At 42.9% G+C, this 27,541-nt stretch overlaps 1 protein-coding gene across 4 annotated transcripts in view; it reads right to left on the reverse strand.

Annotated features, from left to right (window-relative positions):
* Positions 1-3,293: 3,293 nt before the first annotated feature.
* Positions 3,294-27,541, reverse strand: part of gnas (GNAS complex locus) — a 67,808-nt gene continuing 43,560 nt past the window's right edge. For 3 of the 4 annotated variants that reach the window (XM_042088598.1, XM_042088601.1, XM_042088600.1), the window contains 7 exons: positions 17,026-17,080; positions 15,703-15,776; positions 14,892-14,950; positions 7,809-7,929; positions 7,501-7,631; positions 4,440-4,507; positions 3,294-4,326 (listed from right to left, as the gene is read on the reverse strand). In XM_042088598.1, the coding sequence (XP_041944532.1) occupies positions 4,180-4,326; positions 4,440-4,507; positions 7,501-7,631; positions 7,809-7,929; positions 14,892-14,950; positions 15,703-15,776; positions 17,026-17,080 (655 nt within the window). In that variant the 3' untranslated portion in view covers positions 3,294-4,179. Of the gene's footprint in view, positions 4,327-4,439; positions 4,508-7,500; positions 7,632-7,808; positions 7,930-14,891; positions 14,951-15,702; positions 15,777-17,025; positions 17,081-20,827; positions 20,831-23,926; positions 23,931-27,541 lie in introns of those variants that run through there. The other variant, XM_042088602.1, reaches the window with a different exon arrangement.

A 27,541-nucleotide genomic window follows, 5' to 3' on the forward strand; every position in this document is an offset into this window, starting at 1 on the left:
TTGGTGGTGTTGTGGCTATGTTGTGTGTTAATATATGTGTGTGTGTGTTGTGGCTATGTTGTGTGTTAATGTGTGTGTGTGTGTTGTGGCTAAGTTGTGTGTTAATATATGTGTGTTGTGTTGTGGCTATGTTGTGTGTTAATATGTGTGTGTGTTAATCTGTGTGTGCTGTGTTGTGGCTATGTTGTGTGTTAATAATATTATGTGTGTGGGTTGTGGTTATGTTGTGTTAATATGTGTGTGCGTGTGTGTTGTGTTGTGGCTATGTGTAAAAAAAACAGCCTGTCTATATGCAGCCTGACACAAATCCAATAGGCCTAATGTCTGTGGATGTCTGCTTTAATTGTTGACATCCTTTGAGATTTCAAATGAATGATACATTTTTGTTTTTGGCCAAGCTGAACAGTGGTGTCTGTTATTGTGTCTGTTACTGTGTGAAAATGTAGACTGATTCAGATTGATTCATGCCTCTAGATTAGTGGAGTCTGTTATTGTTGGTGATTCCTAGCATTCACTAGCATGTGGCTGAGGTCTATATTATTGTGTGCGTGTTAATCTGTGTGTGTTGCGAAGTCCATATTATTGTGTGTGTGTTAATCTGTGTGTGTGGCTGAGGTCCATTTATTGTGTGTGTGTGTGTTAATCTGTGTGTGTTGTGAGGTCCATATTATTGTGTGTGTGTGTTAATCTGTGTGTGTTGTGAGGTCCATATTATTTCACTTCTGTGAGTGAGCTGTCGCGCCCCCTTTCGACGTGTTCAGACCCCCCAGTTAGAGAACAACTGGTCTACAACCTATGATCTATGATCACCTGTGTATAGTTTTTTCTAGAACCTATGATCTATGATGACCTGTGTATAGTTTTTTTTTCTAGAACCTATGGTCTAGCACCTAAATGTTTTTCGTTCTCAAGTGTGTGTGTGTTGCGTGTGTGTACCAAGTGGTAGCCTAAACTCTGTCTGCATAAAGGCTATGAAGACGATCTGGCCACATATGGCAGTCAGATAAATTGTGATGGCCACACACACACACACACACACACACACACACAGACACACAGACACACAGACACACACACACACAGACACACACAGGGCTTCTATCGTTGTGCCCTTGAGCAAGACCCCTCCGGGGGCCATGTAATCCCTTGTAATATAGTCAACATATGTAATATAGTTGACATGTGTAATATAGTCAACATGTGTAATATAGTCGACATGTAATATAGTTGACATGTGCAAGTCACTTTGGATAACAGTGTCTGCTAAATAATAAATAAAAATTTAAATGAGCGAGAATTAATGGATGAACTTAATTATGACAAAGTCATAAACTTCTAGGCTACAGTTAAACCAAGGGGTCACCATCCGTTCTGCACGGAACGTCATCACCACGCACATCGATGTGTTTACGCACCGAACGGCCATCGCTAGATGTGAATCTACGCACCGAACGGCCATCGCTAGATGTGAATCTACGCACCAAACGGCCATCGCTAGATGTGAGTCTACACATGCGTTAACCTTTTGAGTTCAGATATGCGTAGGACATCCGGACTGAGGACTAGAGAGAGTAGAGGCAGACCCGGGTGATTTCCAGTATATTTCCAGATGATTTCCAGTATATTTCCAGATGATTTCCAGTAGGTAAAATATTTCGGGTATTGTGTTCACACATACAGGCCTCCCATTTGATTCAGTGTCTGAAAGTGTGTGTGTGTGTGTGTGTGTGTGTGTGTGTGGGGGGGGGGGGGGGGTGAGTATGTATATGTGTGTGTGTGTGTGTGTGTGTGTAAGGGGGGGGGGGGGTGTAAGTATTTGTGTGAGTGTGTGTGTGTGTGTGTGGGGGGGGGGTGTATCTGAGAGGGTGAGGATGTCACAGGAATGAGCCCAACACATGTGTGTGTGGGGGGGGGGGGGATGTCACAGGAATGAGCCCAACACATCATGAAATGGTTTTTCTTTCCTTTTTTTCATTTTTTTTAGCAAAAAGAATTTGGTTTATGTAGAAACAAGCAATGTTTTTGCATTTGGAATCTCCACTCCTTTAAAGAGTAAAAGCTAAAAAAAAAAAACAGAACAAACAAAAGAAACTCAAATTTAAATGAGAACCCCCCCCCTCTTCAAAACATGTAGGCCAATGGTGGTGAGACAGGAAAGCGCGGATAGATAATATTATCATAGATCTCTATAAATAAAAACATGTTAGGATTTCCTCTGTTTGAGACTACACAGCATTAGGCTTTTAAATACTTCTTCTTCTAACCCAGAGAAAGTCCAAAGCAAACCAAGAGAAGAGTGGCATATGGAGGCCCCCGAGGAACAAACAGTGCCACCCTTCCCTCCAGCCCACCCACAATGCACTGCTCAGTGTGTGTGTGTGTGTGTGTGTGTGTGTGTGAGCGTAACATGTCAAGAGTGGGTTTGTGTGTGTGAGTTTGTCTCTGAATGTGTGTGTGTGTCTGTGTGTACTTGTGTGTAAGAGAGTGTGTCTAGGTGTGTGTGTGTGTGTGTGTGTGTGTGTGTAGGAGGGGGGTTAGCCAAGCTGTACAGTGCAGTGAAACCTACTCAGCTTATGGTACACGTACAGGCGTGATCAAGGCACAGGGAACCTCTAAGTTATTCTTTCTTTTTCAATAAAGTTGTACAAAATAATACATTTACAGTCTGTACACCTGTCTCAGGCCAGCAGGAACGAAAACACAGACTGACTGAAGCCGGAGAGGAGGAGAGGAGAGGAGAGGAGAGGAGGAGAAGAGAGGAGAAAGGAGAGGAGAGGAGGAGAGGAGAGGAGGAGAAGAGAGGAGAGGTGGAGGAGAGGAGAGGAGGAGAGAGGAGAGGAGAGGAGGAGAGGAGAGGAGGAGAGAGGAGAGGAGAGGAGAAAGGAGAGGAGAGGAGAGGAGGAGAGGAGAGAGGAGAGGGGAGGAGAAGAGGAGAAGAGAGGAGAGAGGAGAGAAGAAAGGAGAGGAGAGGAGAGGAGGAGAGAGGAGAGAAGAAAGGAGAGGAGGAGAAGAGGAGGAGAGAGGAGAGGAGAGAGGTGGAGGAGAGGAGAGGAGGAGAAGAGAGGAGAGGAGAAAGGAGAGGAGAGGAGGAGAGGAGAGGAGGAGAGAGGAGAGGAGAGGAGAGGAGAAGAGGAGAAGAGAGGAGAGGAGAAAGGAGAGGAGAGGAGAAGAGGAGAGGAGAAAGGAGAGGAGAGGAGGAGAGGAGAGGAGAGGAGAGGAGAAGAGGAGAGGAGAAAGGAGAGGAGAGGAGGAGAGGAGAGGAGAGGAGGAGAGAGAAAAAAGTGCTGGAAAGAGAATGAAAGAGAGAGAGAGAGAGAGAGGGAGGGAGAGAGAGAGGGAGGGAGGGAGGGAGGGAGCAGAGGAGGTGTAACAGCTTGCACACACACAGGGGACCAACAAACAGAAAGAGCTGACTTGTGTTAATACAGGACGATATCATATTTATATAGATTTATATTTATATATATACATATTTATATACACTCATATATAAATATCTATATATATAGCTCAGCAAGTCCACTGGGCAGTCCACGTCCCCCATTGGACAGCCCACGGCAGGGGCGGGGCCTCACAGCCAGCCCCTACGCTCTGATTGGTCATCCTAATGGCTCCCAGCGAGGCTCGATCTGAGCGTGAGCAGAAGGATTTCAACAGGCCAGGGTCACTCAGGCGCTGCAGTCCCATCCCCCAGCCTAGGAGCACAGTGAGCGTGTGTGTGTGTGTGTGTGTGAGAGAGATAGTATGTTTTGATGGGTGTGTTTGGTAAGCCTGGGACAGAGAGCAAAACTTATGACAGGAAAAAGTATAGAATTGAAAGTGTGTGTACGTGTGTGTGTGTGTGTGTGTGTGTGTGTGTGTGTGTGTGTGTGTGAGAGAGAGACAATGTGTTGGTTGACTCAGTCCTGAGTGCTGGGGGAGTTTAGCAGTCCTAGCCATGTTCAGGCATGTGTGTGTGTGTGTGTGTGTGTGTGTGTGTGTGTGTGTGTGTGAGGTTAGACATGTTTGCAGTCAGTCGTCTCAACTGAGACACAGTCACCAGCGGAGGGCAGCGAAGGGGGATGCTGGGCTGGAGCGGGAACGGGAGAGTGTGTGTGTGTGTGTGTGTGTGTGTGTGTGTGTGTGTGAGACAGAGAGAGGAAGGATAGGGGGTGGAGTCTGTCATCCTCTCTCCTCCAATCACAGGAGTTCGTACTGCCGCAGGTGCATTCTCTGGATGATGTCTCGGCAGTCGTTGAAGACGCGGCGGATGTTCTCAGTGTCCACAGCGCAGGTGAAGTGTGGGTAGCAGTAGTGCCGGCCATCTCCGCTCGCCGTGCTGATCCTCTGGACACGCACACAGACACACACACAGACACACACACACACACACAGGCATTAACAAACCCTGAGCGGAACACCACCACACCACACGGTGGCGCTAAAGAGCAGAAACTCACCAGGAACTCGTCACGGATGAAGTACTTGGCCCTGGTGACGCGAGGGTCCTCCCCCGACTCTGGAGTGGCTGCAAGAGAGAAACCCACCGCGTGTGTCACACTGAGACGTCTTTACACCGTTAACACACACACTAAGACGTCTTAACACATACACACACACAATTAGATGTCTTTACACCGTTAACACACACTGAGATACCTTTACACCGTTAACTCATACACATTGAGATGCCTTTACACCGTTAACACACACATACACTGAGACGTCTCTACACCGTTAACTCACACACACTGAGACACCTTTACACCGTTAACACTAGGGGTGGGTGATATATATCGTCTGCGATAATATCGTGATTGCTGTTTTAACGATGTGCAAATTGACATTATCGAGTATTTAAATTACTTAGGGGGAAAACACATTTGAAATCACGCATTGAACCCCCACACATTCACTAAAGCCAGGAGGTGAATGTGAGAGAAGCCCATAGGGAGAAGCCCCTGGCTGCAGCAGAGCAAGTCACGTGATTGCTAGTGGTCCACGTTGTCACACGCAGCCTAATGTTTATTTTGTGCAGCTACTTCGTTCAAGTGGCATTGATGAGTTAAAGTCACGGTATTATATGTAAATATTAGGCTAGCCTTTGAGTATTTTAATAGTCAGTTGTAAACAAAGAAATCCTCTTATGTTACCCTTTTGTAAATGGACTGAAGTTCGCTCTAAATATCAACTTTTATCGATTATGCTAACCGTTAGCATCTCTATGGGATTTCTCATATACATTAGCCATAAGCTAATGCATTAGTTTCTATTCTGTGAGGTCTGCTTAGTTTTACAGTGATGTTTGAAAGGACCTTCAGCTTCAGACTTTCTCTTGGGAAACTGTCAGGTCTATCTATCCTCTGTAATGTAGCTGGCTAGACCATGTCATTGCCACACATACAAGTGGGGGCAGAATTGGAAATGTGTCAGAGTGACAATGCATTGGTTTGGTTAAAAAGTCACAGGTTAGGTTATTGATTATTATTGTAATGATGCTATTCATAAATAATGAGCTGTAAAGTAACTCGGACTTTTAAAAACAGTTTTTTAAAGGATATCGACTAATTATCGCTATTGTCAAAATCACAAAAAATAGAGATATTATTTTTTGTCCATATCGCCCACCCCTAGTTAAAACACACACTGAGATGTCTTTACACCGTTAACACACACACTGAGACACCGTTAACACACACACACTGAGATGTGTCTACACCGCTAACACACACACTGAGACACCGTTAACACACACACACTGAGATGTCTCTACACTGTTAACACACACACACTGAGACACCGTTAACACACACACTGAGACACCGTTAACACACACACCAGGGTATCTGCACATTTTCCAAGTGCAAATTTAAAGAATTTTAAGACCTTTTCAAGACATCTAAATGGAAAAATTAAGACTATACTGTACCACGGCAAAAAAGATCCAACTTAAAACTGTTTTATGCAATAGTTTTTTTTCTACTAATTTTAACACCCACCCCATTTGGTATGTCTACAGAAGTTACCAAATATATTTTGGTGAAAGAAAATAATTGTGTGTGAATTACCTTCACAGCTATTCAATGCCCAATTTTAGGGTCTGGACTGCTTGCTTTTGAAGCTGACTTCTGATATCTGGCTGTGCTACTGGCTGAGGCTGACTGTTCTTCACCTGTGGCTACTTGCCAAACCTGTGTACTGGACTGGATTCCCTTATTTTTTCAAAGGTAGACTAAGCTATTTAAATATTGTAATAGGCCTACTAATAGGCCTACTAACTTAGGCATCTATTGTCCCATATGCAGCACAGCAAATCAAAGGTAATACATTTTGCACACCAGTTGTATTTAAACCAACCAAAGCTTGACTGAAACATTGTAAACCATTGACTTGTTTTAAAAAAATGTATGGGAAAAGTTAAACCCCCTCCTCGCATGTTCCTGCTGAAAAACTGCTGGTTTCATCTCAAGCACGCACATATTATGAATACACTTACAGATGCGTTTTTTTTTATGTAGCCAGTCGCCGACATTCTTTCGCCGCCAACTTTTGCGAAGTTCTGGGAAAGGCTGGCAAGCAAGCTGCAGACCCATATTACAGGTAGCCTACCTGAGGTAGTAGGTGAGGTAGTAATATTATAATAGCCTACCTGAGGTAGGCTATTATAACTTAGACAGATATTTACTTAGGCTAAGCCAGCAAAACACGCTGGAGAGATGCAAACAGATCAACTTAATGTGCATTTCCTCCTGATTGAGAAAACGTTTGTTTTCTTTTTCTGTCGGTCGGTGGTTCCTTCATAAATTGCGCAGCAAATTATCAGATGAGTGACAGAAGCACCATGCATAATTTAACCAGCAGTCTTCACGTCCATAGTTTGTGAAACGATGCTGCGTCCGAGCAAAGATTCTAGAAGCCCAGCGCAACTCCAAAAAGGAGGACAAATAAGCGTCCGGCTTGAGGCTGCGCTGGACAGGACTTTTAAACTGTCCGGCCTAAATCCGAACGTATGGCCACCCTATCGCTAACTGGCTTACCCAGCTCTTTCTCCCGCTCGCGTAGGCTACCTAGGCCTACATATCTCTCAGGCCTCGGCTATATACCACGAAAACGTAAGGCATATTTTTACATATTCTTACCATTTTCACACCTTTAACGACACCCGTGAAAACATCTTCACTCTGCAACCACTACACTTCCTTCAGTAGCCTTATAGTCACTTATACAATTCCGTTTTCAAAATACACGAAACCAGATGGAGACATTTCACTCGCTCTCTCACACTCGCCGGCGGTCCCATACACAAATGTAATACCTCCTTTTCGAAAATTCAAGACATTCCAGACCATTTAAGACTTTTCTAGGCCTTAAAAACCAAAAGTTGTATTTAAGACTTTTTAGGCCTTAAAAACCAAAAGTTGTATTTCAGACTTTTTAAGGATCCGCGGGAACCCTGTTGCGGAAAGTTGAACAGTGAGAAAGTGTGTGTGTGTGTGTGTGTGTGTGTGTGTGTGGTCTCACCATCGTCAGGCGTGGTGTAGCGCGCAAACTCAGGGAAGTAGTCCTCAATTTTGGATTTCCCTGCTAGAACTTTTTCTGCCAACAGGTCCTGTTTGTTCAGGAAGAGAATTACTGAGATGGTCCGAAGCCACCTGGAGTGATGAAGGGAGAGAGGGAGGGATGGATGGAGAGAGAAAGAGATGTGAGACTTCCATAACCCCCCCCCCCCCATCCACTGTCCCACCTACCCACCCTCACCTATTGTCCCACCTGCCCCCCCCCCCCCCCCCCCACCTGTTGTTCCAGATGCCCCCCCCTCTCACCCTCACCTGTTGTTCCAGATGTTCTTGAAGAGGTTGAGCGCCTCCTGCAGGCGGTTGGTCTGATTGTCCTCCCGAATTACCATGTTGTAACTGCTACTGGCCACCACAAATATGATGGCCGTCACGTCTGCACGCACGCACACACACAAGAAAGAATCCGGGGGTTATTCAACAAGCCTACATTTCCTGCCCATTACTCTGAACACCTTTGTGGCACCGCCAGCACAGGCCACTGTTATGGGATGGAAGGACAGGTCACCGTAGCAACTGAAGTTTCAAAGGGGTTTTCTTTCCCACAATTTAAATAAACAAATAAATAAAAATAAAGTGGATCTAATTCCAACAGAAAATTGTCCTCGACAATAATTAACCCTCTAACCGCCCAAGTCACAATATTGCGACAAGTGTCATTACTGAATAAAACAGACGATAGACTCGAGTACAGTGTAACATCTAATTTGTACTCTTTACCACTAGTTGGCAGACACCCAGAGCTTCGATTGAAGCTCATGTTTGTTTGTGAAAGTTTTTTGGAAGTACGCGAGAAACACACATGCATTTCCTCTATAACGCGAAAGTGATGCAGGCCATAGTTTTGCACAAATTGAAGCAGAAATACACCAAATGTTGAAAGAATATCTGCCTTTTGGAGAATACGATCGATCGTCTATTGACAGTGATAAGTCACGGTGCGTCTGTGAATGGAGGTGCGTCTTTGCGTCAGTGTCCACTAAGCATACCATGCTTATTTCGACCCTCTGCCCAACAAAGCTGGAGGTGCCAGTGGTAATAGTGATGATAGTGTCCGTAATGGACGTGGTACAGACAGCAGCGGTTGTAAAAATAGTGCTCTGAGGAATCACATCATCTGCATCACAACCAGCTGTTACTCACTCTGCTGCATCACAACCAGCTGTTACTCACTCTGCTGCATCACAACCAGCTGTTACTCACTCTGCTGCATCACCAGCAGCTGTTACTCCACTACATCACCAGCAGCTGTTACTCCGCTGCATCACAACCTGACTCCTTTATATAGATGCTCTTACCCATATGGCAACATTTGGGATTAAACCCAACTATAGTTAAACATCTTACCCATACGGCAACATTTGGGAGAAACCCAACTATAGTTAAACATCTTACCCATACGGCAACATTTGGGATTAAACCCAACTATAGTTAAACATCTTACCCATATGGCAACATTTGGGATTAAACCCAACTATATGTAAACATCTTACCCATACGGCAACATTTGGGATTAAACCCAACTATATGTAAACATCTTACCCATATGGCAACATTTGGGATTAAACCCAACTATATGTAAACATCTTACCCATACGGCAACATTTGGGATTAAACCCAACTATAGTTAAACATCTTACCCATATGGCAACATTTGGGATTAAACCCAACTATAGTTAAACATCTTGCCCATACGGCAACATTTGGGAGAAACCCAACTATAGGTAAACATGTTGCCCATACGGCAACATTTGGGATTAAACCCAACTATATGTAAACATCTTACCCATACGGCAACATTTGGGATTAAACCCAACTATATGTAAACATCTTACCCATACGGCAACATTTGGGATTAAACCCAACTATAGGTAAACATCTTACCCATACGGCAACATTTGGGATTAAAACCAAGTGCGTAGCAGACCTGGGGGAACACGGATGTGTGATAGGAAAAAAACGGCCGATCTGTTCCACAGCCTTATGATTAGCATGATTAGCATGCTACGCTACACTGACTTTTATTTGTCTTCCGATAAGCATTGTGCGCTAGCCTAACGTAGCCAGAACTCAATTCTATTCAGAATATATATCTGGAGCTTCGGCATTAGGACATGATTATTGGGGCGTGTTTCAACCGATATAGTGGGAAAATGTATCTGCACAATTGGATCGAACTAACCAATCAGCGCAACAAAATAATCTAGCTCGAATCCTGTAGGGAGAAATACCAAAACATTCTTCTTCCCGACAAATGCCTTTATCACTGTTTTATGTTTGTTTTTAAAGTTGTTGGGTCAGTATCTAGATAGATAGATAGATAGATACTTTATTGATCCCCAGGGGAAATTCAAGGTCTCAGTAGCATACAGACAATACACACACATTCACTAACAGCAGAAAAAGTAACTAGAAAAGCATTTCCTGAAGGAAATACAGTGCATGAAAATGCAAAAAATATGATGTAAAATATGCAGAGTAAAAACAAACCATATTGGTTGCTAGGTAGATGAGGTTTAATATAGTTGGAATGACTGAACAGTTAAATAGGTGGGTAGTTTATATGGTTAAATTATTTGCTTGGTAGATAAGGTTTAATATAGTTGGAATGACTGAACAGTTAAATAGGTGGATAATTTAAATGGTTAAATTATTTAGGTAGATAGTTGACGATAACTGACAGTTGGAATGGCTCTAATGTTTGCTAGTAGTTATGCTAACTATGTTAACAAAGATAATAATGCTAACCAAGTTACTTAACTTAGTTAACTTAGCATAACTACTAAAAATGAAAACATTAGCTAACTAGCATGCTAACTATGCTAACATGTGACTTAGCTAATGCTAACTAGCATGCTAGCAATGCTAACATGCTAACTATGCCAACCATGTGACTTAGCTAACCTAGCTAATCATTTTAGTAGCTATGCTAACTATACTAACTAGCATGCTAGCAATGTTAACATGCTAACTATGCTAACATGTGACTTAGCTAACATAGCTAATCATTTTTAGTAGCTATGCTAATTCGCATGTTAACAATGCTAACATGCTAACCATGTTACTTAGCTAACTTAACTAATTATTTTTAGCAGTTTTGCTAAAAATATTAACAATATTAGCAATGCTAACTATGCTAACCATGTTACTTAGCTAATCATTTTTAACAGTTTTGCTAACAATGTTAACAATGCTAACTATGCTAACCATGCTAACTAGCTACAGTGGGTAGGAGTCATAGTTGATGACAAGTAACAGTTACAATGGCTGAACAGTTAAAAAGTTCAGTAGTTTAAAGGGTTAAATTGTTTAACATTGAAATATTGTAATGAGGACTTTTATTTTGAAACAGTTTTTGGCAGAGGAAGCAGTTGAACAGGATGTGTAGTCTTAATAGGGCCAGTTTGTATAGAGTGTCCCAGTGACTTCCGTTTTACTTCCGCTACAAGGGACCTATCTTTCAAAAAAATATGAACGGGAGTTAATGGAGAGGTAACAATTATTTTTTGGTCCAGTTTGAATTGTGTCACGAATTTCACATATGATGTGTGTGAATTTAAAAGATAATTTTTCACGTCAAGAAAGTACTGTTGTACGATAGACTTTTGTGCGAATCCGCTCAGTGGACTACATCTATCGTCTCGAACAATGTAGCACTACGTCACCAACGTAATGAAACGATAAGATTAGCTGTTATGCTAGTTAACGGTTGCATCTTGCTGCCTGCTATGTCACTTAACAGTATCTAATGTACAGTCTATGGACGAATACAACTTACCTGATGTGTTTAATCCTCTGACTCATGGTATTTTCATCGGCAAGGAAAGCCCAATTAAGACCTGTTGCTGGTATGCTTGTACAATCTAGTGTGGCTGTGAATGAGCTAACGTCACTAGCGCGACTGGTGGGTTTGTAGTCGTTGGAATTACGATCTTTCACAATGTTGTAATTCAATAGTTACGAAACAAACTGCAAATGTCTTTACATGAAAAATTGTCTTTAAAATTGACAAACATCATATGGGTAATTTAAGACACAAGTCAACCGGGACCAGAAAAGAATTAATTTTTCGCCATAGACTGGCGTTCAAAATGTTTTGAAAGATAGGTCCCATGGAGGCAAATGGAAGTGGCGTCACTGGGACACTCTATGCTTAAAGCCTGAGACTGGCAGTTGGTCCAGGTGGCCGGAACACCTGGCATAGGATTCTAATTGCTTAACGGCTCTATTGTGATGTCATCAGCCCATGTTAAGTCTATGGGGACATTTTGATAGTTTTTAATTAATAGTTTAAAAAGTATAAAAGTTACAAAGCTGAAAAATACATAACCTAGGCTGAAATGTCTGATTGGGAGGCACTCTTGTGATCCCATGTATTAAACAGTAGGCCTACATCACATCCCTGCAAAGTTTATTTCAAAAATATTTCCCAACCAGCAGTGCTCAGTATGACTGGATTATGGATCCATTTAATGCAGCATGTTGGTATTTCATTGAATATATTGTACAATGCTGTAAAATGGCCTATGCTTCCTAATATGTTGATGGAAAACAGAAATATGTGTGTTATGTATTTATTTATTATTATATCTGCAGCACCAGCTGATTTTAACTCTGTTGAAGAGGATATATTTAGAACAAATATACAGTCAGATCCGGTCAAATTTTCATAAGCATTGACGGTTAAACATAAGAAAGTGTCTGTAGGGATCATGTAACGTTACCAGCCTTTAAGAGTAAATCACGCTGATTTGAAGTTACCAGTGAGCCGCCACGCGCAGCGCTGCACTTTCTGGCTGTTAAGAAACTGGCGCTATGCTTTCATGTGCCACTGCTACGCCTAGTTCAGGATGACTGCATACACACAGCCCAAACCCAGCAGGATCTGCATTATATCTTCACAGGCTAATATTCTCATGCCAATACTGCCCTAAGGCAAAAGACCTTAACTCACCAGAGTGTGAAACTGAGAAAAATGCCTTTAAAGTTATCTTAATGTCCTGACAATTGAGTAATAGTTATAATATTGTAATTTTCACATTTTGTAGTGTATACCTGTATTAATCCATCTACAAAAAAAATTTGAACTTTGACCCTTTTTTGGAAGTTACTGTATTCTGCCTTAGTATTGCCCACAAAATGACAATCGGTCATACTAAGGCAAAATACCTTAACACTGTGCTATAAAATAGAAGTTATGATAACAATGATAACTTTCACTTAAAATTTAAGCAATATTAACCCTATTGGACTCACTATGATAAAATGGCTTCACATTTATCAACATCATATGAAAATGATAGTTTTTTAATTTTTTTCTGTATTTCATACTCATACCACACATACAGTCACTTCTGACAATTTTTTTTTTTACCAGTTGACATGTAGCCTTGTATTACGGGCTGTGATGTGAATTAAGATATCCTAGGCTAAGCCATGCTCTAATGCACCACTTGTTACTGAATATGTTGTTGACTTTAGGCTTTTAAGTTAGGCTAGGCTATCAAGATTAGCCCATCTTTAATGCACCAGCATGTCATTCCTTGATCTTGGCATAAGGCTACGTTTCAAAGCCATCAATCTAACAAAAAGCATGTAGGCTACTGTATACATGTAGGCTACTGTATACACTTTATTGAAGTTAGTGTGTGTCTGAGGTGATTTAATTGAATAATGCATAGCCTAGACATAACTCCAGCCGACAATACAACTTCTCGTTGATGGTCGGTCAGAAGGCAGCTTGCCGTAACTTTGCACCGTAACTTCAATCGAGTGTTCAGTAGCAGCGTGAAAGGAAGGCATAAAGCCGTATCTGATGTTACGGGCTTCTGCCAGTGTCCCTTTGGCTTTTTGAAGTTACAGCAAAAACATCATCTTATTTCTCCCAAAAAACAACCGAATTGAAACTTGATGTTTGTCTACATGATAAAACTTATGTTAATTGTCCTAATAATGACAAAAACTCATTTTCGCCAAAATTGAAGTTACGACCTTTTGTCTTAGTGCGGCAGAATAGTTCTCTTTTGAAGTGGCCTGCATAGCTAATATTTTAATCTGGCCCACTACACCTTCACGGAAAACTATATGACACGCTGCTATTTAGACCTGAGGCAGACATGCTGCTATTTAGACCTGAGGCACACAGACAGACACACATCTCCACACCCATTCGTCGTGGTGGAATAGCTCATGAACTCTTCACGTAACACAGTAAAATCCGTATATCAGAATAAACAGCAGACCTTACTGAACACAAAGGTGTGTAAAGCATTCTTCTGTACAATTAGCTGATCCAGAGTAATCCGGTATTGAAATTATAGCAAATTTCTACATGGTCTCTAACTTTGGGCTTTTGTTCAATACATGATTTCATAAAAGGCCAAATACAAAATAAATGTTAAAAATATCACCTAGATAACTGTAAATATTAAAATTAGAGGATATACAGCTCATGGCTAAAAGCTTGTCAATGTAGCCTTATTGATTTATTTTCACAAAATGCTAAGCATCTTTTTAAGTTTCTTAAAGCTGTGCTTAAATTGTTCAATGCATGATTTCATAACAGGCCAAACAGGAAAATAAATGCTGAAGTATAGTCTAGATGTCTGTAAATATTCAAATTAGATGATGTACAGTATAGTTAGATCTAGTTGGATAGTTTGATAATAGGAAGCTCCAGAACTCACACGGACTTAAAGGAGCCACACCACTTGGCTCAGACACTATGGCATATGAATATGGCAAGACACTATGGCATATGAAGGACCCACCCCACCTTTATGGCAAGACACTATGGCATATGAAGGACCCACCCCACCTTTATGGCAAGACACTATGGCGTATGAATGAGCCACCCCACCTTTATGACAAGACACTATGGCATATGAAGGACCCACCCCACCTTTATGACAAGACACTATGGCATATGAATGCTGTTCTGTTGCCCTTACTAGTTGCTGCGCTTGGAGGACGGGCCAATTATGAGTTTTGTCCAATATGGTGGATTTAGAGAAAAAATCACCACATTTGAATTGTATCGCAATAATGCCGATAACCATGATCATTTTGGTTACTATAATCATGATATCACATTTTCATACTGCATCTCTAGTGGCTGGTAAACAAGTTGAGTGGCTAATTTACTAATACTAATTTCCATCCCTGACACACACACACACACATATATACACATAGTGGCAGGTGGACCAAATATTTGTTGGTTGTGATCATTACACGCTCTCACTCGATGACTGTGTCCGCATTCAACAGATATTGATATTGTACCATTTAGTTTAACACACCCTCATTCACACATGCATGCACACACACACAGCTTACCATTGAAGCACTGAATCCACTTCCTGCGTTCATCCCTCTGACCTCCAACATCAAACATACTACAGGGGAGACAAGAGCACATAAGAGCCCGGAACCATCCACACACACACACACACACAATAACATACTACAGGGGAGACAAGAGCACATGAGAGACCGGAACCATCCACACACACACACACACACACACACACACACACACACACACACACACACACACACACTAGACACACTACCATAGCATAGGCATTGATTAACTCCCAATCATAGAGTGTACACGTCACACGTGGGGCAGCCGTGGCCTACTGGTTAGCACTTCGGACTTGTAACCGGAGGGTTGCCGGTTCGAACCCTGACCAGTAGGAACGGCTGAAGTGCCCTTGAGCAAGGCACCTAACCCATCACTGTTGCAGGCAGCTCACTGCGCCGGGATTAGTATGTGCTTCACCTCACTGTGTGTTTCACTAATTCACGGATTGAGATAAATGCAGAGACCAAATTTCCCCTCGCGGGATCAAAAGAGTATATATACTTATACTATATACGTCTGTCCCCATACAGAAGGAAAGAGCAGGAGAGCTCACTGCAAATTGACCTTGTCCACTCACACACACTCACTTACACACACACCCTCACCTCACTCACTCACACGAGAAAGCTGGAAATTGACCTTGTCCACTCAGTCACACGAGAAAGCTAGAGAATTCACTGGAAATTGACCTTGTCCATTCAGAGACACACACACACACACACACACACACACACACACACACACAGGAGGATAAAAGGAAGGAAAAAAAAGAGAACTCACTGGAAATTGACCTTGTCCACTTGGAACCTTGTCTCAAAAATCCCAGATGTCAGAACTCTGCATCTCAAAAGGTCCTGACAGAGAAACAAACACACACGCACTGCATAACAAGAACCCACTTGACTTTGTGAAGGGCTGTGGTGTGTGTTTTGGGGTTACCTGGTCTGTGGTGTGTGTTTTGGGGTTACCTGGTCTGTAGAGGTGTGGTGTGTGTTTTAGGGTTACCAGGGGCCTATTGCACAAAACTAGGATAAGGGATTAAGCCGGGATATCTTGGTTATCCTGGCTCAATTTATCCGTGATCCAGTTGCACAAAAGCGGGATAGGGGGCAGCAGGATATGTTATGGTATAACATGGCGAAGTTACCATGGCGATATATTCTGTGGAGCTAGCCTGCTCCATACCAGGCTAAGTTCCAGGATCTATTTAATCTCATCCCTTATCTCAGTCAGCAGTCACCACAAACGGAAACCAATAGTTATTCCACTGCCCACTACACATTGTTATCACATATACCTAGACCCACTTTCATTATTTATTTTTTTTTAGTATATTTTTTTGGCCTTTTTATGCCTTTAATGACAGGATAGTGGAGAGTGACAGGAAGTGAGTGGGAGAGAGAGCAGGGATGGGATCCGGAAAGGAGCACGGGGCGGGAATCGAACCCGGGTCGCCGGCGTACGGTGCAGGTGCCCCAGCCAGTAGCGCCACGGCTGGGGCTGACCCACTGTCATTATTTAAACGTTTGTGATCATTAATTAACTTTTACATACTCGCCATTCCCGACCGGTCATGTGACAATGTGACGTCACGGGAGTGCCTAACCATTTTGCGCGTAGTGGTCGCGGCACTAGTTGCAATATTCTCCTGAACAGAGGTGTTGCTGTTTGTTGCTGTTGTGAAAAGGCTATCACTACCTACTTCACACCGTAGAAGAAGCAATGAAGCCGCTCTAGTTGCCATGGTGAATCAGTGAATCTGTGATCGGTGGCGGGGTCTATTTGAGGGAGCCGTGAGCGCGCACTTATCCAGGATAGGTTTCACCTGGATTGATGAATCTGTGTCTGCTCATCCTGGCTTGCTCGTTGTGCAACCAATTAAGCCTGTACGCTCTTGTTTTGGATTCATTGAGCGCAGCTCAGTAACTTATCCCGGATGTCTTAATTCTGCTTTTGTGCAATAGGCCCCTGGTCTGTAGAGGTGTGGTGGTGTGTTTTGGGGTTACCTGGTTTGTGGGGGTGTGTTTTGGGGTTACCTGGTCTGTGGGGGTGTGTTTTGGGGTTACCTGGTCTGTAGAGGTGTGGTGTGTGCTTTGGGGTTACCTGGTCTGTGGGGGTGTAGTCACTCTGCTTGACGATGTCAATGCGGTCGAGGAAGCTGAGGAGAAGAGGACATGATTAGTGTGTGTGTGTGTGTGATGGTTAAAGCCTTCCAACCCAAGCTCGCTCATGTGTGTGTATCTGTGTCCAATCCATCAATCCATGCTCGCTCACATGTGTGTGTGTGGGTGTGTGTGAGAGAGAAACAGAGAGAGAGAGAGAAAGTGTTAGTGAGACAGAGAGAAAGTGTGTGTGTGTGTGTGTATGTTGAGTCCCTGTGATGATATGCCCCCTATGGCCCTTAGCAGCATAGACCCCTATGGCTCTTAGCAGCATAGACCCCTCATCATCGTTAATTAGTGTTCATCTTGCAAGCAAGGAATGGTGCTTTTATTGTGGTGATCATGTATATTTTGGGGTTAGTTTCTTCCTTCAACATTTTCAGCCAAAGTGTAATGAATTGTTGTCTGATTAAAGGGATATTCCACCATTTGGGGAAAGACACTCGTTTTCCACCTCCCCTTGAGTTAAACAATTGAGTTTTCATCCAGCCGTTCTCGGAGTCTGACAGTAACACTTTTAGCTCCAGCTCATTGAATCAGATTAGACCGTTAGGAGAGATGAACTGGGAAAAGGTCAAACTCAACAGTTTAACTCAAGGGGAGGTGGAGAACGAGTGTAATTCCCCAAATGGTGGAATATCCCTTTAAGATGTCCTACTGGCAGTGTGCCCAGTTCATTGCATTTCCCCTTGGGGATCAAGTAAGTAAGTAAGTAAGTAAGTAAGTAAGTAAGCAAGTAAGTAAGTATGTATGTTATGTATGTATGTATGTTACAGTATGTATGTTATGTATGTTATGTATGTTATGTATGTATGTATGTATGTATGTATGTATGTATGTATGTATGTATGTATGTATGTATCTATCTATCTGAACTGATTGGTTTAATGAAATATAAATGCCGTCTTTTCTCCGTTCGGGAGAATTAAAGTTTGCGTGACACGATCATCGTAGGGGGGCTACTGTTAGGTCTGCTCTTGTGTTGACATGCAGTAAATATTTATCTTTGTCTGTGTTAAATGTTTGTTTGTGTTGGCATGCACTAAATATTTATCTTTGTCTGTGTTAAATATTTGTTTGTGTTGGCATGTAGTAAATATTTATCTTTGTGTTAAATGTTTGCTTGTGTTGGCATGCAGTAAATATTTGGGGCAGCCGTGGCCCACTAGTTAGCACTCTGGATTTGTAACCGGAGGGTTGCCGGTTCGAGCCCTGACCAGTGGGCCACGGCTGAAGTGCCCTTGAGCAAGGTACCTAACCCCTCACTGCTCCCCGAGCGCCGCTGTTGTAGCAGGCAGCTCACTGCGCCGGGATTAGTGTGTGCTTCACCTCACTGTGTGTTCACTGTGTGCTGTGTGTGTTTCACTAATTCACGGTTTGGGTTAAATGCAGATACCAAATTTCCCTCACGGGATCAAAAGAGTATATATACTTAATACTTAATATACTTATTTATCTTTGTCTGTGTTAAATGTTTGTTTGTGTTGGCATGCAGTAAATATTTATCTTTGTGTTAAATGTTTGTATGTGTTGGCAATAAAGTAAATATTTATCTTTGTCTGTGTCAAATGTTTGTTTGCTACATTTTCCTCACATCTGGTGCAACAGAATGTCGGATTGGGATTATGGACTTGGTAAATAAAACAGACCGTGTGTGCGTGTGTGTGTCCTCTTAACCCGTTGTCCGTGTGTTTGTAACCCAGTGTCTAACCCTACCACTGTGTCTAACCCTAACCCTACCCTACTACAGTATCTATGTTAGCAGTAGCGGCTACCCTACTACAGTGTCTATGTTAGCAGTAGCGGCTACCCTACTACAGTTTCTATGTTAGCAGTAGCGGCTACCCTACTACAGTGTCTATGTTAGTTAGCAGTAGCGGCTACCCTACTACAGTGTCTATGTTAGCTAGCAGTAGCGGCTACCCTACTACAGTGTCTATGTTAGCTAGCAGTAGCGGCTACCCTACTACAGTGTCTATGTTAGTTAGCAGTAGCGACTACCCTGCTACAATGTCTATGTTAGCAGTAGCGGCTACCCTACTACAGTGTCTATGTTAGCAGTAGCGGCCAGCCTACTACAGTGTCTATGTTAGCAGTAGCGGCTACCCTACTACAGTGTCTATGTTAGCAAGCAGTAGCGGCTACCCTACTACAGTGTCTATGTTAGCAGTAGCAGCTACCCTACTACAGTGTCTATGTTAGTTAGCAGTAGCTGAGCTGGACTGCTGAAGGCTGGGCTTAGGGTGCAGTACCATCAGTGGCCAGCAGAGGGGGAATTACAGACCCAACAGGGAGTGAGTCAGCGCCCATGAGCCACACTACACACACACTATACCACACTACACACACACACACACACACACACACACACACACACACACACAGTAGGCAGTTGCTGGAAAGACGCCATCGATTTTGTCCCACTCTCGTTTCCTCACCTCTCTGATCGTCTTCATTTTCATGTAAATCGAGTGCCGTCTTCCGCGCTTTTACTGTCTATGTTTACGATGCGCTCAGGTTCCGTATTATCCTCCTGATTTACGGTTCTTGTACTGTCTATGATTATGGTGCGCTGAGGTTCCGCGTTATCCTCCTGATTTACGGTTCTTGTACTGTCTATGTTTAGGGTGCGCTGAGGTTCCACGTTATCCTCCTGATTTACGGTTCTTGTACTGTCTATGTTTACAGTGCGTTTAGGTTCCATGTTATCCTCCTGACTTACGGTTCTTGTACTGTCTATGTTCACAGTGCGTTCGGGTTCAGGTTTTTTTTATGTCATATATGTTAAGTGCCTGAAATGTCTGATGCCGTCTGTGTCAAATGTCTGAGGTGTCTCAAATATGTATGTGTGTATGTGCCACCCTGTGCCTGTGACCATGTATGTGCCACCCTGTGCCTGTGACCATGTATGTGCCACCCTGTGCTGTATGTGTGTATGTGCCACCCTGTGCCTGTGACCATGTATGTGCCACCCTGTGCTGTATGTGTGTATGTGCCACCCTGTGCTGTATGTGTGTATGTGCCACCCTGTGCCTGTGACCATGTATGTGCCACCCTGTGCTGTATGTGCCACCCTGTGCTGTATGTGTGTATGTGCCACCCTGTGCTGTATGTGTGTATGTGCCACCCTGTGCTGTATGTGTGTATGTGCCACCCTGTGCCTGTGACCATGTACGATGAAAACGTAGGAAACTGAAAAAGAATTTCCCTATAAGGGGACAACTAATAAACTAACTAGTAACTAGTGTGTGTGTATGTGTGTGGTGTGTGTGTGTGTGTGTGTGTGTGTGTGTACAGTGGGCATCGCTTTCAAATGACCACTTCATTCGCGCATTACGCGGCGTGAAGCTGCGTGAAGCTTTAGTACCACTTTCGGCCACTGTGCGTCGCTCTACCACTGTACATCGCTCTGCCTGCGGTCCCTTCTGAAAAAGCAGGATCTCCCATTAAACATAATTGTTGCCGAGAGTAATCCCAGCCTACGAATTCAATAACAAAATAAATCATGCATAGTTAAACATTACCTCGATTTAGGCTACTTGGGTAAGGCTTGACTACACGGTGGTAACGAAAATTGAAATCGAAATTTGCTGTCTACATTATTGTCAGTGTTGGGGTTAACGCAACTACGCAAATCAAAACAGTGGTGTGATAATTGAGCCAGTAGAGAAATAACTGTTCAGAATTTATCTGTAGCCTTGGGTAGGCTTCTGCAGAAAACAATGTTGATGCCGATTTAATACTATCTGGCGACATTTTTTAACAGGCTACGCAATAGAGGCTTAGACAACTATGTAAATTAATTTGCTCTACTTCTTGACTGCAATGTTTGACTGCTTGACATGTCATTTTAATTTTTCTGTACAATAAACAAATACATCTGCTTTATGCCGCAGAATTACATTCATTTGGAACTTACATAGTCCAATAGCATCGTTCCACTACGTTAGTGTTTCCCAAAACCATAGTAGCAACGAACGTTCGCAACCACTATCGTAAAGTTGTGTAGTTACAACTACACCTCTCGACCTGTGGTAGAATGCTAGAAGCATAGTTCCAGGGATATTCATGTCAAAGACGTCACTGACGCCAGTTATTTGTTTGCAAATTAATAATTATAAATATATTTAGGTTTCTAATTGATATTTACACTTCTAACCACCATACATCCATATTTTAAAATGCCCAAGGCAGAAAATACATAAATTAAAAGTCAATTTGCAGCCATGTGCACGTAAGTAAAAGTCACACACCTGCAGATAATAATAAGGTGGTGCGCACTTTTTGACGAGTCAGCTGAGAATATGTAGCCTTTGATTTTCATGGAGGGGGGGTCCTTGTTAGTTTACGCAAACCAAGCCAAGAAGGTTGATTCTGATTTTGATATTATGATCTGCACAAAAGATAAACTTAGGTAAACAACGATGTCAATATTGTTGTCAACGTCTTAACCCAGATTCGAACTCTTGGACAGGGGACTAGTAACTGCTGTGCAACGGCGACTGTCATCTGCCGGCCTTAACGCAATGCGCCACAGAAGTATGGGCAGGTGCCCGTTCACGTGCTACTAAATGTCATTAACCACCTTAGTCCAGACTACTGAAGTTTGGAAACTATCATGGTCCAAACTTACAGTACTATGTAAGTACGACAGTTTTGGGAAACAGTCGTAACTTACATGTTGGTTAGTTGAACGATGCATCCTGTTAACGAAGCTAACCACCGTAGTTGTACGGGAAACACCCCCCAGATCAGCTTGTAGGCCATTAGCAATCTGTTTATTTTATTTTATGAAGCCTACACAGTATATCACATGCCACATTCTCACTTTCAATAGACAGATGCAATAGCCATTGGTCAAGTATTAAGTATAAAGCAATTAAGATAGTACCCTATACAAAAAGTACTTCATACTATCATAAAAATTCGTTCAAACGAATAGCATTTTCCAACTTGACAAAACACTGGATTAAATATCGTAGGCACAGGAGAAAACTTGTACATCCATTGGCCCGTGGGGAGATCACATGCCAGTTGCCTCTCCCTTCAGTATGACTTGTTCGGCTGTGAGCTTGTTTCGCCAAAAAAAAAAACTATTGCAGATATATGCGTCTTTGTTCATGGGTTTGGCCTCACAGCAGAGGCTTAGACAACTATGACCCACGTTTTGGTTTCATAATTTGCACTACTTATTGACTGCAATGTAGTCAATTGACTGCTTGACAGGTTATTTTTGACTTTGACTTTGACTTTGACTTGATTTTTATTTTTCTGTACAATACACAAATACATCTGCTTTATGCCGCAGAATTATGCACTTGGATAGCCTATAGAACGGGCACATTTTGGAGAGAACGCACGCAAGAATCTGTAGGCTATTTGTGGCTGGTTACCAGCAAACAATGTTTAATGCATTAACTCAAGACGTCAAACATTTTCTAAACAATACAAACAGAAAGGATGCAGCAGGCAGCAAATGTAGAAGAGTCATTTCCAGTGGAAGAACAAAATGCTGAATGAAGCCCAAATTTATGAAGGCATATCTGGCAAGTTGTTATTTTTTGAAGACGTAAATGGTTGGGCTATAGGCCTAGTCTGCAAGAAGGAGACATAAAGCGTGAGCATGCCACACTATCCACAGCTGTGGTAGCGGGGGTAGGAGGATTACTGTTAGCGCAGGATTTATATAAAATTCTTCAACAGAAGGCCTGCCTCGAATGCAGGCTTGTGGTTTGCGCAGCCTACAGTAAGTAGGTCTAGTGAGTCAGGAGTCCTCTAGACTTCTTTTCAGCTATCTCAGAGGTGGAAAGTTGCGTTCGTTGGGGGCAGGGCCGGGTTAACAATTCATAGACCCTTGGGAACAAATGTCTGATGGCCCCCCCTGCCCCCCAGCCAACGTGAATCGGGCGGTCAGTTAATAGGCCTATCGTGAAGATTTGTATTGCCATTTAAGGCACGAGCGCATCTGTGAGGCCAAGCCTCACCAAGTAGCCCGTTTGTTTACAACTAACATTACATTTAATTAAACTGCTTATAGGCTATGCCGAAATAGTTTCAACATTTTGAATATCAGTGTCAGGTGAATTAGGAAATGCCTTATGGCTGAAAGCTGCTTGGGATCCCCCCTGTCAAGCAATAACCATACAAAAAGTTAAAAACAGATGACATGATGCGCATCACTGACATAATGCGCAAATAATATAGCCTAGATATTCCAATATATTCAAATACATGTGTTTATTTTAGAGGGGATATTCGAACGTCATTTTTGAGCAATTTTGACAGCCCTAGTCCACTGTAGGCTACGCCAATCGTCTATTAACACCTTCCACTAACCCCGGTGAGTGGGGGTCGCTATAATGCGTGTAAAATAGCACCATTGAGTAGCCTATGCGAAATAGCCTTAAAATCGTTCCGGTGTTGTGTGCCTTCTGGTTTCTCCACCTACTGGTTTCCTTGCGCGTGCATGCGCTGCAGCAGTTGTCAGACATTCACAAACAAGTTGTTTTAGGCAGTTTGAAGTCGCTTTTCATACGCCACGAGCGCTCGGCTACATTACAGCCACTCGGACAAAAGACATGTAAAAAATATATGTTTTGAAAACTAGCATTAAAACTGGATTCAATCCCGCAAAAGCAACACACGCGTGACTCTCTCCATCCTGATTCCCTACTCTTTGAGCCAACTAATATGTTACGCGAATCAATTAACTATTGTAGGCTACCATTAATTAATAATGTAGGCAACACCCAGGTAACATGTTGTCCAGGCTATTTGAAACAAGGGGTTGCCTCTCATCTACAACAACTGGTTACGTTGGGCTGCTACAGTCGTCAGTGCACTGTGCACAGTAGGCCTATGCTACTCTTTGTGGTTGATCAACTAAAAATAAAAGATGTATTTGGTGATGACGTTATTGTAGGCCTAGTAGACCTAAATTCTGAGAAATTAAATGGTACGAGAAACGATCTATATAGCGCACCAGACCGCGATGTCTTCAAGGGTTGAATGAAGGGAGTTTGCAAAAATTAGTGTATTTTTCAAGTCAATAAACATTCTTAATTTTCGAATGTCTTTGTCAGGGAACATCTGACTTTTAAAAACCATAGGCCTGGTAGTCGCTCAGACAAGGAGTTATAAGATAAAGGCAATATCATTTGTGTCACCTAATGCAGTTCAGTAAATTAGCAAGATACCATCAGAAGGCAACAATCATAAAGCACAGTGCGCGCGCGCGCTCTCTCTCCCCTGCGCATAAAGCTGTCTGCGTGTTGTAGGCTAGATTTGCGGGAGTTCTTTCTATCTGCTTACTTTTGTGAGTTGCGACCACCTAGGCTATGTTATAGACGTTCTATAAGGTACCAGTGTTTAGCTGTGTCACAAAACAATAAGCTTTGTCAGACTACTTTTAAAATGATATTCAGGGCTATATACATTTTAAACATTCGGGGCTGAAGACCCGACAAAGCCTTGCGTTAATTCTTCAGGTGGGAAGTATCAGGAATTTTCATACGAGAGACGCTCTCATTGGTGGTTATATGAAGTAGGGAATTGACAGCAACATAGCCAATCACATTATGAGAGATGCTGAATTTAACATCAACTGCGATGTTTGATTTTAAATGAATGTAAATTTAGCCGGGACTGTAAGCTGGCACACGTGGGTGCTCGATGTTTTCAGTGGGTGCCCGAGAGACGGAGTATCCACGGTATCGGCGCCTATGACAAGCGTATCTCGCGGTTGCATCCATTACAAACAAACATGCAATGTGAACGTCTGGGATTGGGAAGAGCACTAAATGCTCTTTTGAATAAGCACGAAGTCAAACCTTTAAATGAAAAACACTCTTTAATAATCAACAAAATAAACGCTAATGAAGTAAACTTGTGACCATCAAAAATCGTTTATCGCCTGTAACTCCGTGATAACAGGACGTAACAGGAAGGCATTTGGCTGAGCAACGGAGGTTAATATGCTCTATATTTTGTCCAAATGATGTCTGTCTATCATCGTTGCACTCGGAGAAAACCAGAATGTTTAATTTGTCCTGCGTTTCTTCTAAGGCTGCAAACGGGATTCACTCGCAGTTAACCAAATATTTCTTTATTAAGGCAGGGCAGGCATATTTCTGGCTATTAAATTATTTCTAAACCAGTCTGCTAAAGTTTGTAGTTAAGTCTGTGTAGGGTTTTCCAGGCTCCATTTCTTTTTACGAGACACCCTGCTCACTTGAGCCATCTACCGGTTGTTTGGGTTGTTGCAGCGTCACACTGGGAAAATACAAATTAAAGTCCACGCGCGGACCGCGAGTGAAGCTGGCCAAGTCGAAGCACTGCCCACTGTATATGTGTCCATATGTGTCCCTAAGGGGACAACTAATAAACTAACTAACTAACTAACTAACTAACTAGTCGGGGTTCCTTTAAAATACTATAGTGTATAGTATGGTGTAGCCAGTGAGAGTGAGTGAGTAAGTGTGTGTGTGGTGTGTGTGTGTGTGTGTGTGGGTAGGTGGTGTAGGTGGTGTGTGTGTGTGTGTGTGTGTGGGTAGGTGGTGTGTGTGTGTGTGTGTGTGTGTGTGTGTGTGCATGTATGTGTGTGTGTGTGTGTGTGTGTGTGTGTGTGCATGTATGTGTGTGTGTGTGTGTAACTTTATGAGTTTCTCTTTGATCCTGTATCAATTAAATCACTGCTGAGGTGTGTGTGTGTATGTGTGTCTGTGCATGTATGTGTGTGTGTAACTTTATGAGTTTCTCTCTGACCCTGTATCAACTAAATCACTGCTGAGGTGTGTGTGTGTGTGTATGTGTGTGACTGAGATGATACCGGTTGGTGGGTCATTGTATTGTGACTGGCTGGTTGGGCTATACATGGTTTTACAGACACACACACACACACACACACACACACACACACACACACACACACACACACACACACACACACAGTGGAGACTGAGAAGGGAATGTCTCATAGAAGGTTGAAAAGTGACAGAAGGGTTGCAGGTCAAACACAGTATGCAGTAATACACCTCACACACACACTACTATACCTCACTCTCTCACACACACACATACAGTACTATACCTCACTCTCTCACACACACACACACACACAGTACTATACCTCACTCTCTCACACACACACACACACACACACACTACTATACCTCACTCTCTCACACACACACACAGTACTATACCTCACTCTCTCACACACACACACACACTACTATACCTCACTCTCTCACACACACACATACAGTACTATACCTCACTCTCTCACACACACACATACAGTACTATACCTCACTCTCTCACACACACACTACTATACCTCACTCTCTCACACACACACACACACACAGTACTATACCTCACTCTCTCACACACACACACAGTACTATACCTCACTCTCTCACACACACACACACACACACAGTACTATACCTCACTCTCTCACACACACACACACACAGTACTATACCTCACTCTCTCACACACACACACACACTACTATACCTCACTCTCTCTCACACACACACACACACACTACTATACCTCACTCTCTCACACACACACACAGTACTATACCTCACTCTCTCACACACACACACACACACACAAACACACACACTACTATACCTCACTCTCTCACACACACACACACAGTACTATACATCACTCTCTCACACACACACACACTACTATACCTCACTCTCTCACACACACACACACACAGTACTATACCTCACTCTCTCACACACACACACACTACTATACCTCACTCTCTCACACACACACACAGTACTATACCTCACTCTCACACACACAGTACCTCTCACACACACACACAGTACTATACCTCACTCTCACACACACACACAGTACTACACCTCATACGCACACACACACAGTACTACACCTTACACACACACACAGTAATCCAACGCGCACACACACACACAGTACTACACCTCACACACACACACACACACACACACACACACAGTACTACACTTCACACACACACACCCACAACATCCAACAACACATCACAATTATAGAAACAGTCCCTATTTATAGAGATGTGCCAATAATAGTGCTGCAGACCAAATAATATCTTCTCTCCTCTCTCCTCCTCTCCTCTCCTCTCCTCTCATCTCCTCTCCTCCTCATCTCTCCTCCTCATCTCTCCTCCTCATCTCTCCTCCTCATCTCCTCCTCATCTCTCCTCCTCACCTCCTCCTCTCTCCTCTCATCTCCTTTCTCCTCCTCATCTCTCCTCCTCATCTCTCCTCCTCTCATCTCCTTTCTCCTCCTCATCTCTCCTCCTCATCTCTCCTCCTCTCTCCTCCTCATCTCTCCTCCTCTCCTCTCATCTCCTTTCTCCTCCTCCTCTCATCTCCTCTCCTCCTCATCTCTCCTCCTCATCTCTCCTCTCTCCTCCTCATCTC

Source organism: Alosa sapidissima, chromosome 4 (assembly GCF_018492685.1).
Source record: "Alosa sapidissima isolate fAloSap1 chromosome 4, fAloSap1.pri, whole genome shotgun sequence".
Taxonomy (NCBI): Eukaryota; Metazoa; Chordata; class Actinopteri; order Clupeiformes; family Clupeidae; genus Alosa; species Alosa sapidissima.